Source organism: Talpa europaea (genome assembly GCF_964194135.1).
Source record: "Talpa europaea genome assembly, chromosome: 13".
Classification (NCBI taxonomy): Eukaryota; Metazoa; Chordata; class Mammalia; order Eulipotyphla; family Talpidae; genus Talpa; species Talpa europaea.
This window is the reverse complement of record NC_140080.1, coordinates 80,345,983-80,364,823: the sequence shown is the minus strand read 5'-3', so window position 1 is coordinate 80,364,823 and position 18,841 is coordinate 80,345,983. Positions and strand designations below refer to the sequence as shown.

General features: G+C 33.9%; 1 protein-coding gene across 2 annotated transcripts in view; it reads left to right on the top strand.

Moving 5' to 3' along the window:
• Positions 1-2,108: 2,108 nt before the first annotated feature.
• SMAD2 (SMAD family member 2) overlaps positions 2,109-18,841 on the top strand; it is a gene marked incomplete at both ends in the record, with an annotated part of 43,200 nt that continues 26,467 nt past the window's right edge. The window contains 4 exons of one of the 2 annotated variants that reach the window (XM_084252325.1): positions 2,109-2,344; positions 15,492-15,581; positions 16,601-16,794; positions 17,612-17,746. In XM_084252325.1, the coding sequence (XP_084108451.1) occupies positions 2,109-2,344; positions 15,492-15,581; positions 16,601-16,794; positions 17,612-17,746 (655 nt within the window). The remainder of the gene's footprint in view (positions 2,345-15,491; positions 15,582-16,600; positions 16,795-17,611; positions 17,747-18,841) is intronic. The other variant, XM_084252326.1, reaches the window with a different exon arrangement.

Genomic DNA, 18,841 nt, shown 5'->3' with positions numbered 1-18,841 from the left:
TGCTGCATGTAATTGCAGTATTCCTTTGTGCTGTATCTGAGCCATCAACTTTCTGAACCATGGGCTATTTCTTTGATAAACCCAGCTGTCAGTTCTTTGGTCATCCTGGAGTTCTTTTTGCTCCCCAGTCCTGTCCCAGCCTGTTGTAGCTTAAGGTAACTCTCAACTAGTAAATAACCTTTGAGGGATTTCTCTCAGCAATCCTTCTTTACCCCATCCTCTGTCTGTAATAGCTGAGTGGAAGCTTTTCTCTCGTCTCTCTCATCCTATTTCAGCTCTTGGCAGCTCATTGTCTAGAATCTCTTGAATTAATATCTCTTGCCTACCCACTCCCCCTTCCCCTTTCAGAGGACTCATTCCTTGCATTTGAAAGAGACCATAGTTCCTTAGGGTACCTCTTAGTTTTTCCAGTCCTTTCTCTCAACCCTCAAAACTGGCATATTTGGGCAAGCACTTGGTGAAGCTGTGGGAATGAGCGGTTAGGTGATGCAGATTTGCTCTGTGAGATCCTTGGAATTCTAATACATTATGTCACCCTACATGTTGTCATTAAAATTAAAGTTTATGCTGGTTTCTATGGTGGGATTATTCTTCCTTTGTCCCACTCTACTGGGAAAGAGACCTTCCATGTGTCTCTTTATCAACATCCAACACTTTCTGGAATTTGAGTCTACTTAGATTCCTCTGTATCTTTTATCTTTCATTTTTTATTCATACAATACCTGGGGTACAGGCTAGAGGCGCGGGACGGTGAGAGGATTCACCAGAGACAGATTGGGAAGCAGCGGGCATGACCGGAGAGGTCTGCTGCGCCATATGGGTTGCTCCCTGGCCAGCCGGGAATCGAACCCGCACTGCAGAGGGCAGCTTCACAGCACTGCGCTCAACCCGCTGCACCACCAGGGAGGCCCAGATTCCTCTGTATCTTTAACTCTTGATGAAATCAGGATTTTGTAGCTTACCTGACTTGTTTTGATAGATTGTTAGGGTGAAATGTTTGGGGGCTTTCTCCATCTTGATTACAGCTAAACTCTCGTGGAATACTATATCATATATAGTATGGCAAATTCTTAGTAAATTTTTGTTATTTTACTGTAGTTGATTTCCTATTGTATTTCTCAGAGCTAGGTTTCTAAATCTTTCTTGTTCTCAAATTTTAACTCTTACTCTGTTCTCAAATGATAAATGATCTGGTCTCTTACTTTGAGATTAAGTCAGCCATTAAAATTTAATTGAGGGGCTTGTGGAGGGTGTGGGAAGCATTTGTTTTAGGTGCATAGGAAACTAAGCAAATGGAAAAGTAAGATAATTAACTCTGGGGAAAAGAAGCATTATTATATAGCAGTTGACTACTGATCTCATCAGTATTATATACTTGATTATCTTCAAATGGGATATCATTATTTTTAAGGTTGGAAAAAAGGAAGAATGTTAAAAGATTTTAAAGAATTATTTGTCATTGTGGAAGGAAGAACTACATTTTACTTACTATGCATGTGTCCTTAGCTTAAAATAGAAAAATATTTTTTTGAAAGGCCTTAATGTAAAGTCTTTTCAAGATATTGTAAAAATGAACCAAACCTTTTCTTTACACTCCTGTTTATCATTGTGTCTTTATTCTTGTTTATTTCACACTGTTTTCATTTCCTTTTTTTATACTTTTAGATTAAGTGTTTTGACATAGATTGAAGTTGTAAAAAGTGGGGAAAAACTTTGTTTTGGTGAGACTATATTAACTATTGATGATATTAAGTTAAAAGTAAAGTAGTATTGGTAATGATAAACTTTAGATAAAGATTTTACTTGTAAGATTAATTATAATTTCCCAGAAAGCCTTGTCCTTAAAACATTGTCTTGTTTTTAAAAGGGTTTGTTTCCCAGTTCATTTAAATTAGTAATGACATCTTTGTGGGTGAAGAAGAGAACTTCTAAAAGACTGTTGTGAAAGTAATAATTTAAATTTCTATTTCATGTTGTAGTTGCTTTCAGTGCTTCATTGAATTATATGGTTACTTGATTTTAGAATCAGTCTCTAAATTATCCTTTCTATATCTTCTTTAGGTTAGATAAAGGAGAGTCTTTTGTGGACTGCTGTCTTTGGTAAGAACATGTCGTCCATCTTGCCGTTCACTCCACCAGTTGTGAAGAGACTGCTAGGATGGAAGAAATCAGCTGGTGGATCTGGAGGAGCAGGTGGTGGAGAGCAGAATGGACAGGAAGAAAAGTGGTGTGAGAAAGCAGTCAAAAGTTTGGTGAAGAAGCTAAAGAAAACAGGACGATTAGATGAGCTTGAGAAAGCCATCACCACTCAAAATTGTAATACTAAATGTGTTACCATACCAAGGTAAGTGTTGTTAGATCAGAAATTTGATGAGCATACTGTTGAAATTGTTTGAAGGAATCAATCTGAAGGAAAGTTTCTGAAATTTTGTTACTTTCAAGTTACCTGTAAATAGTGATTAAAATAATACAGCTATTACCAATTGTGTTTTGTTTAGTTAAGATTTGATTTTATAATCCATTTTCTTGAACACTGAGAAAATGTAGTCAAACAAGATAAAACACTTAGAGGTCCTTTACCTTCATTGCCTAAATGCTTCATTGTATGTTCTTAATTCCTGTGATTGAATGACATTTGAATAAAGATTCAGAGCTTTTCTTCACAATCGTGACTGACAATCTCTCTCCCCCACCCCCCAACCCCACCTCACAGCTTGAGTCAGTAAGGGTTAAAAGAGACTGCTAGCACTGTGATGAATTTTACAGTTTTTGTTTGAATGGCAACATTGCTTCCCTAAAAGAACAGTACAAGAGATGGCTTGTAGACGATGGCTTGTAGACATTGCACTTGGCCAGAAACTTTCTTGAAGATCCATGTCTTATATTGGACAGACTTATTAAAAGTTACAGTTTTATTATAAAGATCACTCTGGCTGCAGAAGACAGATGTTAGGGAGATTGGGGTGGGGGTGTGTGTGTTAGTGTTACATAGCGGCTGGTAGATCTGGAAGCAGGGAGATCAGGAAACTGTTTACAGGAGAGTTGTTGGAGACCCAAGTGGTCTCGTGTTAGGTCTGTGTTAGGCTGTGCTAACACAGGAAATAGAAAAATTTGGCGTGTGTTTTGGAAATATGGCTGATTGACTTTGCTAATGAGTTGGCTAATAATTAGGCTGTATTTGTTAAATTTTCATTGTATAATAGTGCCTGGCATTTTGTTTTAGGGATTATTTATTGAATAGCCACTACATATGCGATTTGCTCTTCCTTACTAGAGTTAAAATAGTGTTACTTTAAAAAATAGAAAAGACACTTTCATGAGATGTAATACGTATTATAAACATGTGAATTCAGGGACTTAGTTTTAAGGAGGGGAATTTTGCTCCCTCTGACTTGTGAATGTTTCCTTCTGAAGGAATGTTGGCACCTGAATTGCATCTTGATAGATGCCAGAGTGGCATGGTGATACTGAGCGTGCTGCCGTAGTGTGTAACTGACTAAAAGGTCTAAGCCTTCATCACAGCTAGTACCCTAAGAGTGTAAAGTGGGCGATGGGACCTGGCAGGAGTGAGTCTACGTGGGTAGTAAAGACTGCAGCATGCTGTGCTGGGGGTTGTAATCGGGTGAGGACAGCATCATTGAAGAGTTTCAGAAAAACAAGACTCAAAAGTAAATCAGATTAATTTTGTATAGCCTCTGACCGCAGTGAAGAAAATGGTTGTGAGAGTCAGGGAGATCAGTTAGTGTGTTATCAGTTAGTGTGTTATCTCCCTCATCAAAGGAGCTATGTGATCCAGGAAGACATGGAGCTGTGTTTTTGTGCAGCTTCATCTAAGGCTCAGATTGCCTTTGCAGTGAGGTTATTGGCAGCAGAGCCTAAGAGTGTAGAGTCATGAAATCATGTCCTTTAAGAAACAAAATAGTTAACAGCCTGACGATTCAATTTTACAGAAAATGTTGGTAATTAAACAATGGAGTCGCCTCAACCAAATTTCTTTTTATTTTCCATTACTGCTCTTACAGCCTATTATACAGATTTGTTTATATTCTAGAGCTTTTTATTTATTAAAATTTCTTTTGTACCTTTTACTTGACTAATGAAAGTGAAGTGGTTGTTGTACATTAACTTATTTGTCACTACACAAGTAAAGTTCCTTGAATCTTAGAAACTTGTTTACCTAATTTGGTGGTTTTTTTTTTAAATATGGCAAGAAATGTAGATTTGTTAGTATTGGTTGTTTTCTATCAAAAATGTAAATATCTTGTACTATATTTGGTGCCATGTATGGTACAGAGCTTACCTTATTTATAGTAGTAGAACAGTTATGTTATATCAGATTATTTAGTCATGTCTTAACTACTAAATGTCCTTAAACATTCAGACAACACTTAATTGTATAGGATGGGAATTGGGGTGGAAGAGGCCTGTTATGAAGAAATCCAAATTGTTATTAAGACAAAATGTGATTTTAAGAGAATGAATTTAATGTAAGCTTATTTACTTAAAGTTACAAAGTTTTTTTTTTTTTTTTTAGATTTATTTATTTATTTGTACAAGCATTGGGTACAGTCAGAAGTGCGGGAGGGTGAGAGAATTCACCAGAGTCAGAGCAGGGAACAGAACAGGAAGACCGACAAAATAACACTGCTGAGGGGAGCAGTGGGCGCGGCAGGAGAGGTCTGTTGACCTAAAATTACAAATTCTTAATGAAGTAACTTAAGATTCTATAACCCTAAAAATGCACATTGAACTGATGAAGAACATAAAATATAAACTACTTAATTCCAAAAAGTAGCAAATGTTTTCTGTCAGTGTGTTTCATTGACTCTTGGTAGAGTTTCCTTGCTTGGGACTAAACTTAGGGCAGAAACAGACCGGAATTTATGTCCCTTCATCACAGATCCACTGATTATAGTTGGAGGTTTCTGTTAGAACAAAAAATTAGTAGGCATAAAGGATCTAAGTTACACTGTTAATCATCCGTTTGATATTTATGAACAATAAATCCAACATCAGCATAATACATAGTCTTTTAAATTGCTCATGGTAACCTTACCCGGAAAGACTATTAATAGGGCTCAAGTCTCAATAAATTTTAGAAGATTGAAATTAACAGAGTGTTTTCTTTACCAATGATAGAACAAATTTAGAAATCCACGTAAGTCATTGATTAAGAAATGGAAATAAAACAAGACAATTCCTTGACCCATGGTTGGTTTAGAAAAAAACGGTAAGAGAAATTAGAGTCACAGAATGTCAAATACATGGGCTATAACTACAACAGTGCTTAATAAATAAATGTATTAGAAAAGTTGCCTAACATGTAAGCATTTAGAAAGGATATCAAAAAAAAAAAAAAGTGGAAGGAAGAAATAAAATATGAACAAAATCAATAACTAGAAAAGAAGTGATAGAGATAATTAGCAAAACCAAATGCTGATTCTTTGGAAAGAAAAAAAAATGATAAACTCTTGTTAGTATAATGGAGATAAAAAAAAAAAAGAGTATCCATAACCATAAATTAATTAATTTTGTCAGAAATAAAGGGTACTATGCTAGAGCTTGTAGACATAGAAAGTGTAATAAGCATATATTTTAAACAATTACATACCAATTTGATGGCTATACGTGATGGTCAACTTCTTTAAAAATATGTTACCCTAATTGATGTAAGAAGAAGTGAAAAGTTAGGATACCCCTATATCAGTTAAGGAAATTGAATTCATAATAAAATAAACTTTCCCATAGAGAAAACTCAAGGCTTTTAGTTTTTACTGGTTTTGAGTTTTTACTAGTAAACATTTGAACAAGAAATAACATCACTCTACAGAAAATCAGAGGAAAAAGTTACTAGGCCAGCATAACTCTGATATCAATGGCACCAAAGAAAGAAAATTTATAGATTATTTATTATGAACATAGATGAAAAAAATATTCAAAAGTTAATGCTGTTCACTGCATTAACAAAGGAAAAAAATAAGATCATCTCATTTGCTCTAAAGCCTTTTGCAGATCTCCTCATCCATTCATGACAAAGAATTCCAGCAAACTAGAAATGTATAAAGACTATCCTCAGTGTCACAAAGGTTATTAAGAAAAGTTGACAGTGTTTTCCCTAACATCAGGAATAGTACAGGATGTCCATTCTTGTGTCTTCATTAATTTAGTGGGGAGCTTAGCTAGTGCACTGAGTCTGGAAAACATTACATAAAAGGCATAAAAATCTGAAAGGATGCACCCTAACTCATGCTTTTTTTTCTACACACATGATTGCTTACATAAGCATCTTTAAAAAATAAAAAAGCCACTGAAGTAAATAAGTCAGTAAGGGTGTACTTTATGGATTCTATGTGTAAAAAACAGATGGATTTTTATAAATATTAACAGCAAAGTAATGGAAGTAATATTAAGAAAATTCTGTGAATAGTAGTTATAAAATATCTAGAACTACTTTAAAAACACAAAATCTCAATGTTTCAATACCTTGATAAGAGAAGTTAAAGAAGACTAAACCAATGGAAAGAGTTTTGCTTCTTATATAGACAGAGATAGTACTGCCAGCCACTCCTCAGGTAACAAGTACAAACTGCACAAAATAAAAAGGGAAGTGGAGAACAATGGAGAATTTTTCTAATTCAAAAATAGGTATCTCTTGGAGGGCCTTTTGTACTTGGAAGATGGAATGGCATGGGATAAATTTTCTTAATAGCTTTATTCATATAGATTATGCAAGATAGCTGAAAGTTTCAATCTAAAGCCTGGTGTTTTTTCTGGTCTGAAGAAACAGTGGTCAGAGTTTGTTATATCTGCTGGAGAGTTAAGGGAGAATCCATGAAGGAAAGAGCTATGCAAGAGAGCCCCATATTCTGCTTATAAACCTGGTGGAAATTACTGGACTGACTTGCTAATGTCAAAACTTGTTCAGAGTTTGCAGTTTGAATGCAAGCGAGTTGATTAACTGATAAACATTTGTTAGTAGAATATAACAGAATCTAGCATCTTCATCATATTAACAATGTCTGACAGTCAACATATGAAGAAAAAGGTGTGAAAAAGATGTGTCTCTCAAGAGAAGACCCATGGAGACCAACCCTGAGATTACTACGTATTTAAACTACCATACAATAAATCGACATGTATATCTTGTTTGTGAATTGGAACACTTAATAGTATTGAGAAAGCAGTTCTCTCTCCAATTTGCTCCATATCAATCCCTGTCAAATCCTATATGTTATATAAATTTTGTAGAAATGTGCAAATTGATCCTAAAATTTACATGGATATGTATAGGACCTAGAATATACAAAGCAACCTTGCGTAAAATAATAAAAATAGGGAACTAAAATTATCTTGACTTCAAGACTTTCCATTAAACCATTGTAATCAGTATGTGTGGGTTAAAGTAGAGAATGCCAAAAGGGATAGTTGTGTAGTTTCTGGATTTTTGACAGATGCCAAAGCAATCAAGTAGGGATAGGAAAGTTTTTAACAAATAATCTGTAGTAACTGGATATCCATATGGAAGAATGAACTGTTTTACCCCTACTTTACACCATTCAAAAAAAATAAAATCTAGATGGACCATAGTTAAAATCTAAAAACTAAAACTAGAAAGCCTGTATAGGGGAATGTATTTGTGACTTGGGATTGGCAAAGGTTTTTTTTAAAGGGTATTGAAAGCAATAAGAGGAAGTTGATAGACATAATATTAAAAGCATCTGTCTCATCAGAAGACATTGTTAAGAAATGAATAAACAAATCAGTAGTATTTCTGACAAGAGGATTGTATGAAGAATTTATAAAAAGTTTATAATTCAGCAGTGAAAGGTAAATAGCCCAAACTTTTAAAATATTTGGATACTTCACAAAAAGAATACAAAGGACTAGTAAGCAAATAGAAACGTGTGTAATATCATCGGGGAAATACAAATTGAAACTCTAATGAAATACCACTGTATAACCACCAGAACAGCTGTAATTAAGTAAGGTGACCACACCAAATTGTAATGAGGCAGTGGAATAACCAGGAACTCTCATATATTGAGGGAGGGAATATACAATGATACTTTCCACTCTGGAAAAAATGTTGACAGTTTGTTATAAAATTTAATATACATCTATTGAGCATTTCACTTCAAGGTAATTATCCAAGAGAAATGAAAGCATAGGTCCACAAAAAGACAGGAACTTACTTCAGTTCATAGCATCTTTGTTCATAATTCTCAAAATTTGACAACAGGTCGGGTGTCTATCAATAAAAGAATAGCTAAACAAATTGTGGTTTGTTTATGTAATGGATAACAGCCCTAAAAAAAAAATGGATTACTGTCACATATAATTGAATTTCAAAAGCATTATGCTGAAAAAAAGCCAGATCCAAAGGACTGTATGATTTCAAAGTTCTAGAAAAGATTGAACATGGTTTTTAAAAAAAGTTCAGTGATAGCCTCTTGCGGGGGCGGGGGTGGTGGGAGAGGCAGTGGCAGGAATTGACTGAAAAAAGGGGCATCAAGGACTTCCTGGATTATGAATGATCTTGACAGGGTTGAGTTTCACCATGTAGGCATTTTATTAACTCACAAAATGTTATAGTTAAGGCTTGTTTCACCGAGGTAAATGTTACCTCAAACCAGTGAATTATGAACTCTCGTTTTAATAATACATGCTTTAGTGTGTAGAGGTGAAATATCTGCGACTTAATTTTGAATGCTTTAAAAGCAAGATTTTAATAGAGGGGTGCCAACAGGGCATGCCTTATCAATAGATCCTTCATCGGCATTTTCCAGGGAAAGGATTTGTAGTGCTGAATGGGGAATAGTTTGGGCAGGCTCTGCACTCTAGGGGTAGTTCCTATTTGTCTGGGCCTAGCCCGGGATGATTTAGGACAGGAGGAATATTGGCTTGGTAAGTGAAAGTTTGGTAAAATGGGAATTTGGACTTGGATTGATTTGTATATCAAAAGTGTGCTGTCAAAGCTGTCTTTCATGGTGTATAGGAATTTGCTAGCCCTGTCAGGAGCTGTCTCTAAGATTAAGGCCCCAGCTCAGATGCCAGAACATGAAGGATACAAAAAATAGGAAAGCAAAGTTGGTACATACTAATAAAAATGTGAAATCACTGATTTAAACAATCATAATGTAGAAGTGTACCCTGAAAAATGTAGGCTTTTAAGCCTAAAGTAGATATAAATCTTAGCTTTTTTATCTCAGTAACTCTGTAGCTTTTTGAGTTTACTTACATTTATTTCTTTATTTGAAAATAATGATTATGTTAATTCACCTTATAAGATTGATAGGAATATAAACCAGATAATATATGTAAAGCACTTTGAATAGTGCCAGGTACATAGTAAATACTTAAAATAAGTGTTGGTAATTTTTGGATAAATTTCCTGTAGTCAGTGAAAATGTATTATTTACTTGTATTTGCTGACTTGTTAAGGACAAGGTTATGCCTAAAGCTTTCTTCATGGAGGGAAGATACAAAACCATTTGTAGGAATGCATTTTCTTGCTTTCCATTTCCCATCCCTCAGCCATATAGTGGTGAAGTACACAGATGTAATGTGTATAATTATGGAGGTTTTTTTTTTTAATTAAAATGATCAGCTCTGGATTCCTGAGTTATATATTTATATGGTATATATAGTTATGTATAGAGACATAACTTAGTGTGAACATGCTAATCAAAAAACCAGCTTAAACTAAATTGTATTACTGACAAAATTCAAACTAATATTAATTGAACAAATGATGCTGTTTTTGCTAATACCAAGTTTCTGTTTCCATTGTGACACTGAATGCTACCACCCTGACTTGGGTTTTTTAAGGTCAGCGTAATACCATGTGCCCTGTAGTGTTACAGTCTCCTACCACTTCTCTCTAAAACTACTATGAAGCATAATTTATATAGCTCACCATATTACTTGCCCTTTTTTTGGTGTGATGTCATCATCACCTGTTAAGTCAGTCTCGCTGCTGAGTTGGTTGTAACAAATCCAAGCTGACACTGAAATGAAATGGTGTGAGAATGGTGCTTATCCAGGTGATCCAGAGCATTTGTTTAGAAGACTTATGTAAGTTAATACTTATTCAAGAATGAAAGTATAGCTTAAAAAATTATTGTAGGAACTAGACCCTTGTCTGTAGTATAGGTAAGGTCCCCAGGAATCCCTAGGCTTTAGTTAAAGAAATACTGATAACAGGTATTATTAAAGAGAACTTTTGGTAGAACGGAAAGAATTGTTTGACATGATGTGGCCCTGCCACTGTTAGGTGTATGACTGTGATTAGGTGGTTTTATTATGGTTATGAGGGTCTTTTCGACAAATTTAGAATGTTATCATATATAGCTTACAGGTTATTGGGAGATGTACAATTTATTTAAAGTCTTATTCAATGCCTGGCATGTAACAGGAACTTAATAGTGACAGTTGTTAGTACATCTTTCATTGATTCTAATATCCACAGCTTTTTACTTTGCCATGTATCCTATAAATAACATCGGAACAAATTTTTCCTTTTACTTGTAACACAAAGTAATGTATTTTAAAGTAGATGACAATTTAGATTTCTGAAAATAAGGAATGTGTAAGACCTTTCATATAGTTAGGTTCAGTGCTATTTCTCTAACATTTGTTTTTTTAAATATATGTTAGAAACTGGCCATCCTTTTCGTTAAAACTTGTCACTTATTAACAAACTTGAGAACCTAAGAGATCTGTTTTCTGCCAGTGTTACTTAAAGTATTGATGTGGTTGGATTTAAGTCTGCCACTTTACTCTTCATTTCCTATTTGCATTGGTTTTTGTTTTTCTCTTTTCTTTGGGAGTTTTTTTTTTTAATATTTCATCTTCATTTTCTATATGCGTTTTAGCTGTACCTCTTTGCCTTGTGGAAGGGGGATTGCTTTCTAGATGCATCCTTAGCTTTGCAACAGTATAACTATTTTATTTCATGCTATTTTATGAATTAAATACACATTCTTTTAATTTTAATTTTTGGTATAATTTGCCATTTCCCTTTGATAAATATTGAAAGAATATCCTCTTTTGCATTTACTTAATTTCTCTTCATTTTTGTCTGTGATTTAGTTTTCACTGAGAACTTTTCTTTGTGCATAATATACTGGAAATGAATTCTTACAGTTTTTGTTCTTCAGAATATCTTTATTTTGACTTATAGTGGATATTTTTGTTGGTTGTAGATTTTAGGTTGGGAATTTTTTCCCTTTCAATGCTAAAGATGACGCACTGTTTTCTGTTGCTTCTATGAAATCATAAAGTAGATGAAAAATTGTTATCATGTACAAATTGTTATCATGTGTTTATTCCTCTGCATATATGAATTGTTCTGTTCTAGTGGCTGTCAAAGATATACAAAGCTGGGCATTGCTTAAAGGTGGAAAAAAACAGTTTTTTATTCAGTAACTACTGCAGTAGGGGAACGATCTGGTCTAATCTCAGTTCCAGTTTGCACAGAGATGACTGGAAGGATGAAGGAGATGGGGGACATGGGGAGGATCCAGCATGGGCTCAATGCAGAATCAGGGAAGTGAAAAATTGCCCACAAAGTAGGTCAGTATCTGTGATCAGGCCATCTGAGTCTGCTAAAAGGCATTTATCAAAAGTTAGATTCTGCCTTTCCTTTGAGAGGGGTAGACAGAGGCCTTATCCTTCCTGATAGTTGATTACATTTCAAAGGAATGACTTTCCAGTCCTTGAGAAAGACCCCTGAGTTATAAGAGATACGTTTTACATGTCAGCAAGAGGGAGAGTAATAATGTAAATTATAAGCTTTCTAAATAAATGCTCTAAAAAAAGGATGTCAGGGGCTTCTGGACAGGTGATGGCAGGAACAAATGGTAAATTGTTTGGGCAGCCATAAGCTTTTCCAGATGGGAACTTTAAAGGATCTGAGTCATAGCAGGGACCATGCCTTCCACTGCTAGAAGTTGTGCTAGAGTTTGATCAGGACTCTTAGTGCAGAGGTTTGGGTGGAGTCCTTAGTGCCAAGAGTTTTTGTAGGTCTTACCACTTCAAAGATTTTCTGCTCATCTTTTGTTTTTAGCACTTTGACAGTGATGTGTCTGCCGGTGTTTTTATTTGTATATAGATTACTTACTGTTAAGTTTTTTGGATGGTGTAAGTTGATAATGTTTTAGTCATTATTTCAAATAATTTTTTTATCCTTACTTCCCTCCTTCCTGGGAACACAAATCTACTGACACCATTTTGTTTTGTCTTTTTTAATTTCAGTTCTTCTGGTCAGATAATTTTTTGATCTATCTTCAAATTTACTGATTCTTCCATTTTCTCCAGCCATTGCTTGATTTTTTATTTCTGACTTGTAATTTTTAGTTTTAAAATTTCCTTTTGATTCCTTTTTATAGTTTCATTATTCAGCTGAGATTCCCATCTGTTCATTGTCCATGAACATATTCATAATAGTTACTAAAAATTTCTTCTAGTTCATCTTCTGGGGTGGTATCTGTTTCTACTTATGTTTTTTCTTTTGATGGGGGGGTAGTAGCATTTTCCTGATTATTCATATTTTTAGTAGTTTGTGGTTTTATACTGAGTTTTTGGGGAAAACATACAGATTCTAAATTCTGTTGTCCTCCTCTGAAGAATGTTGATTTTTTTTTCTAGCATATAGTTTTGTGTGGCCTCAAAGTCTGGATTATTTGCCTCTAATGTAAACAGCTGACACTTCAGCTTATTTCCTTTGAACTTCCAAAGACTTGTTTTCAGAACCCTGTAGTCTTCCTACATGTGTCAGGGATCAGTGAAGGATTTAGGCAGTTCACACTTAAGTTTCAATGGTTTTGTTCCCCTAGAGATCTTTACAGGCTTTCCCTTCTTTTTCCAGCCTCTCTGGGAACCCAAATTCAACCTCTGATTCTGCAGGTCAGTAAAGCTGCAGTTTTCTGCATTAGGTCTAATTGCCCTGCCTATGGGTGCCCTTGGGTACAATGTCACATAAACACAACTCTCATCCAATGTGTTTCCCCTTTTTAATCAAAGTTTACTTTCCTTCAATTTTTTTTTTTTTTGAGGGAGGCTTCTCTTCACTGTTATCAAGTAGTTTATTTTTATTGTGTTTTGTTTAGAAGTTATCATTTTATCCCAAGGAATATTTGCCTAATGAGGCTACTCTGCCAGCACACCCTCTATTCTGTTTTGTGTATTCTTTTGCTTAATTGCACACTGTTTCTAATAGAGTATTGATAATGTGTTTAGAATCTGGTAGGGTCAATTTCTTATTTTTTTCTTATTGTCAATTTCTTTTCCTGGTGGATCGTGTTAATTTTCATATGTTATATTTGGAATAATTTTGTCTGGATCTTAAAATACTTTTTTCATTTTTATTGAGATAGCATCATAAATATAAATTGAGCAGAATTCATATTGCTATGGTGTTGTCTTCCTGTCTATGAACATAGATGTCTTTTTCTCTTTGCTCAGTTAGATTTTGTATTTTGTATGTTTAAATGGTTTCTTCGCTCTTTTCAACACAGTTATAATTACTTTATTCTAGGTGCTTTGTATATTTTGTTATAAATTAGTTCTTTTTTTAAGTGATTTAAAAGATTTTTTTTCTTATAAAACAAGAAATATTTTTTCTAGAAGCAAACTTAATATTTTAAAATAAACCTTCTAATTTTGTGAGGTCTTATAATGAATGATAGGACTGAGGTTTCAGTGTACCCTGTGGTGGCAACTGAAAAGTAAACTGAGTTAGTGTTGGGATCTAGGTCTGACCTTTAGACTGGTTGCATGTTCTTATAACCACTGCTTATTATTCTCTGGTTAATTTCAAGATTTGAAAAAGGCACAACTTAAGCTCTTCATGCCTGCTTTTAGGTTCTGGTTCTTGTGTCAGTCCCAGAGTTACTTGAGTGAAATCTTCATTTCAGTCTCGAAAGAGCACCATAGCTTCTTGATCTACTCTTGTTAACCATTTTCCTCCAATTATTTTCAAAGAAGGGATAGTTGTATACCATTCTTCTGAGGTCCAAATTAAGATTCTTAGTACTCCAGATTTTAGCTGATTCTATTATGGTTTAAACTATCTGGTGCTTTTTGTTTCCACTAGATATTTGATAAATATCTTAAATAAAAGAACCATTTATGTCACGGCTTTTTAGTCAGTACCTTTTTGGGGTAAAAAGAAGTTTCTTGACTTTTTCTGATTTTTGTAGTTCAGGAAATGAAATTTCTACAACTTATAAAAAGCAGGAGAATCTGTAAACTATCTCAAGGTGTTAGAAAATATCTGAAAATACATTTTTTTTAAACTATCCAGTCTTTAGTTGAAGTAACCGCCCAAGCAGTGCATGAAATGTTAGTGCAGTCCAGGGGCCGGGCAGGCCCCGCACCTCTGAAACCCAGGAGCCCATGCGATTGGGCGTTGCCCAGCCACAGGAAGATGGCTGCCCTGTTCACTGCTGCCTAACTTTGAAATGTTGATTCAGTTTACTTACTGGCAATCTGCAAATCTGGGATTTAATCTGTTGTTTGGTTTTATTTTCAAAAGTTGTTTTGGAATGTTCCTTCTTCCTTGAAATTTTGATGATTTTGTAATACGTGAAAAACAGAGTTTCAGAAATTACCTTTGACTCTAATTTTAAAAATGCAAGTTAAGACTTAAGAAACCTTGGCAGTTAAAAGTTCCAATCCAGATTTCCTTTCGAACTCCTCTTCCCTTCTCCCATAGATTGGAAGTTACTTTGAAATGTAGTGCAAGTTAAATAGGGAGAATTCTCTCTAGGCTGCCCATATTCTGTAAAGACACATTGAAGAAAAATTTTGAGGTTTTTTTGGTCTGTGTGTTTCGGATGTATTGATTTGGCAAAAAGAAAGATAAATCATATTTTTCATCTTTCTCTTTGAAGAATTTGGAGCTTTTATATATTTTTGGTATTTCACAGCAGTGTCTTAAAACTTTTAAGGTGGTCTGCTAAATGGAAAGACTTCTCAATCCACTTTCTTGTTCTTTATAATAATAAGAGAACATTTTTAGTAAAATTTTATATGTAAATACCTCAACCAGATAACCTGTTAATTTTAACTGTAGATATGTGTCTATTGTAATTGAATTTTTTGTATATTGAAAATATCAATTGACATCCACTTTTAGATGTTTTTTAAAAACTGAATTATAACATGAAGCACTATTTGGCTAATGGCATGGGTATTGGATCCTTTGTAAGGAAAGGACATTATAGGTATGATTTCATTAAGCTAGAGAACATTGGTGTTCACATTTTAAAAACATAATCATAACTTATCTGGAGTCACATATTCCATTTTATTGGCTTCCTTCATATAGAAAATATAGAAACCAGTGGTTAATGCCTGTGAAAAAGTGAAGGTGTATATTTTCTGGGTGAAGGAAGTATTCTGTACATTTTCCATGTTTTACATCATGGTATTTTGAATAACCATGCTTCCATGTTCACATCAATTTTTGTTTTTCAATTTATGCACAGCACTTGCTCTGAAATTTGGGGACTGAGTACACCAAATACGATAGATCAGTGGGATACAACAGGCCTTTACAACTTCTCTGAACAAACCAGGTGAATATTCTGCCCTCTATCAAATCCTAGAGATCTTGTGGGAGGGGGGCTGTTTTGGAAGACCTATAGCGGGTTGCTTACTATAATTTTGCCTAGGTTGTTTCCTTAATGTAAAATAAGGCATGGCATTTAAAATACCTGCTTGCCAGTATTAAAAGTATACTAAATGTTTCAACTGATGTTTTGAGCAATGAAATTCTGAGTCTTTTTTAAATTATTGCATCCCCTAAAGAATAGGAACTTTGATAATTCTCATTTTAAATTGAGATTAGGTTATAACCTATTGTTGGCCTAATTTTTAAGTAGCTACATAACCAATTTTTGCTAAATTTCTTGCTATCATCTAAATCTCATCTTTATACTAATTAATACATAGTTATTTACTTAATCCTTGTATCACAAATAACACTAGGCTAACTGGTTTTCATGTTATCTTTTGTTTTTAGTCACTTTATTCTCTTTTTTTTTTGAACATACTGTTATTTGTCCATTTCATCTCATCATATTCATCACCATCTGCATTTATGTGTGAGCTTTAGAAATATACCTTAGAAAAACAACCACAACTGGGTAATGAGTTACATTAGTTTGAGTAAATTACTTTTATATCATTGTTGGTATTTATCATTCTTCACACTAGTTCCTTTTTTTGATAGCTCAGTCACCTGTGGAATTAATACCCTTAAAAGCATCCTTATATAAGAGTTTGATAGAAGTTGAAAAAAAGTTTTTTAAGCATAACCTTATGATACTATTTTTTTAAATCAATTTTTTCCCCAATTGGTTAGCCATTCATTGACATTGAGTCATTTATGTAGCATATTTACAAGAAACATCTACTAGTGCTGCTGCTTACTTTTATATCAGATCCATTAAATAGTACATTTTTCTTCTTTGTACTCACTAAAACTAACTGTCTGTCATTTCTTTCTTTCTGCTCTTATTGTACTAATTTTAGCTAAATGGACTACCCTGTTGTTTTAAGTTCCTACCTTTCTTTTCCCCTTGCTTTCCAATAGATCTCTTGATGGTCGCCTTCAGGTATCTCATCGAAAAGGACTGCCACATGTTATATATTGCCGATTATGGCGCTGGCCTGACCTTCACAGTCATCATGAACTCAAAGCAATTGAAAACTGCGAATATGCTTTTAATCTTAAAAAGGATGAAGTTTGTGTAAACCCTTACCACTACCAGAGAGTTGAGACACCAGGTAGGAAAATGAGATTTTTCTCCCCCCTTGTTTTAAATTAGATGTTTACATATATTATGTTCTTTACACCCAATTGACCCAGGAAAATTTTGGCAAAATACTAAATTAAGGTAATAAATTACCTTAAATTCATTGTATCATTTGGTAATGATTTAAAAATGATCTTTTTAAAAAATTTTTGAAATAGTTCATGGAAGATTATATTTTAGAGGGAAGATATGTCAGTTTCTTGGGCTAGCATGGTAAATGACACCAGAGTATATATACAGGAAATTTTAATCCCGATTCATAGTCTGCTTAGAACTAAGCTGATGTACCCATTTGCTGCATTAACTGTTTTCAATCATTTTGCTCTTTGAACATCTTTTTTGAAGTACTTTAATGACATCATATGTATCTAAAAAGTTTATTAAAACTCATAGCAAGATTTTTAGTTTACTTAATTATATACTTGAAACTTAGAAAAGCAGTGTATATTTTTAGAAAATTCCCTAAATCTTGATTTTACAAATTTTTTTGCAACTTCTTCCAATGGGGATTTATGAACGTCTTTGGCAATATAATATCATGAGGATCACCTTATTTCCAGAAGTACCAGACAAATTAGGACTTTAAAATGTTGATTGTGGATTACATACTAAGTTAAAATCGTAGCTTTGTAAGTTTCTTGATAGCTAATATAATACCAAGTAGGTGTAGTCTGCATGCCACACTGAAGCTGGCCACTTTTTCTTTGTTTGTAACATCTTTTAGTAAATGTCCTCCCAACTTACCCCATGTTCCTTGCCATTAACTTGTATTTTTCTTATTCTTTTAGTTTTGCCTCCAGTATTAGTGCCACGACATACTGAGATCCTAACAGAACTACCACCTCTGGATGATTATACCCACTCCATTCCAGAAAACACTAATTTCCCAGCAGGAATTGAGCCACAGAGTAATTATATCCCAGGTATCTTTGCCTTCTAAAGCTTCTAAAAATTGGGATAGATGCAAATTTTGTTATAAACATCAGCAAATTGTGATTTGACTTTAAAAAAAAAATGCTTCTGAAGTTTGAATTAAAAAATCTGATTTGTTGGGTGATTGTTTTGTGAAATGTGTTAGCCTCATACTTTAAACAGTTTTGTGTGGAGAAAAGTTTGACTTTATGTCATTTTTTGTTTGCTGTTGCTTTAATCAGAGTACTGTGAGAAGCAGAAAAGAAAAAATCTTAGTAAGTTTGAGTTGTTGAAACTAAGAGAGAGGCAGATGTAAGTTATATAAATGGTACAGAAAGAAAGTATTCCTGAGACAAATATGAGTAAAAAATAACCAGTAAATCACTTTTATAGATAGTGTGATAATGTTTAAGAGTAATGTAACATTTCTATAGAAGATGCAAATTTTTAATTCTGTAGAGGTAACTGGAAATCAGAAAACCTATTTCAGTTCTTTGCATCTGGGCCTAAGTAATTCCTGAAAATTAGATGGATTGAACTATATGGTTCTCAAATTCTGCTGTATTGTCATGATCTAGTTCTATTCAGTGTTGTGATAGCTAATTACACTTTTAGTTTTCACTATTTTTTAGGAGGAAAGTAAGTATTTTCTTACTTTGTCTCCCTTTTCTGTTTCTTTTTTTTTCCTTGAAGAAACAGAAGTTTCATTATCGGGATGAGACTTAAGCTATACATTGGATTTTTTTTTTTAGCATTTTTGTAATATAAAAAAATTCAATTTTTTTCTCTTTTTGTAATATTCCTATATTGCATTCTTTTTTTATGCATCTGAAAACATGTAAGGAATTTAGTGTTTCAGGTACTTTAAGAAAAAGGGCAAAGTTCACTGTGTCTCATGAATATAAGGCTTATTCATTGAAGACAATTTTCAAAACATAAGGATTTTTAAAATAATTTTGTTCTTTTAATGTGCATTTCTTTGATTCCTGTTTTATTTTAAAAGAGGATTTAAGACTGCTTTTTGGTTTGCTAGAAAGCAAACTGAAAAGTTAGGAGGAAAGTGCATAGAGGAAGGTGGAGTATGAGGGTTGAGTTGAGGTTAAGCA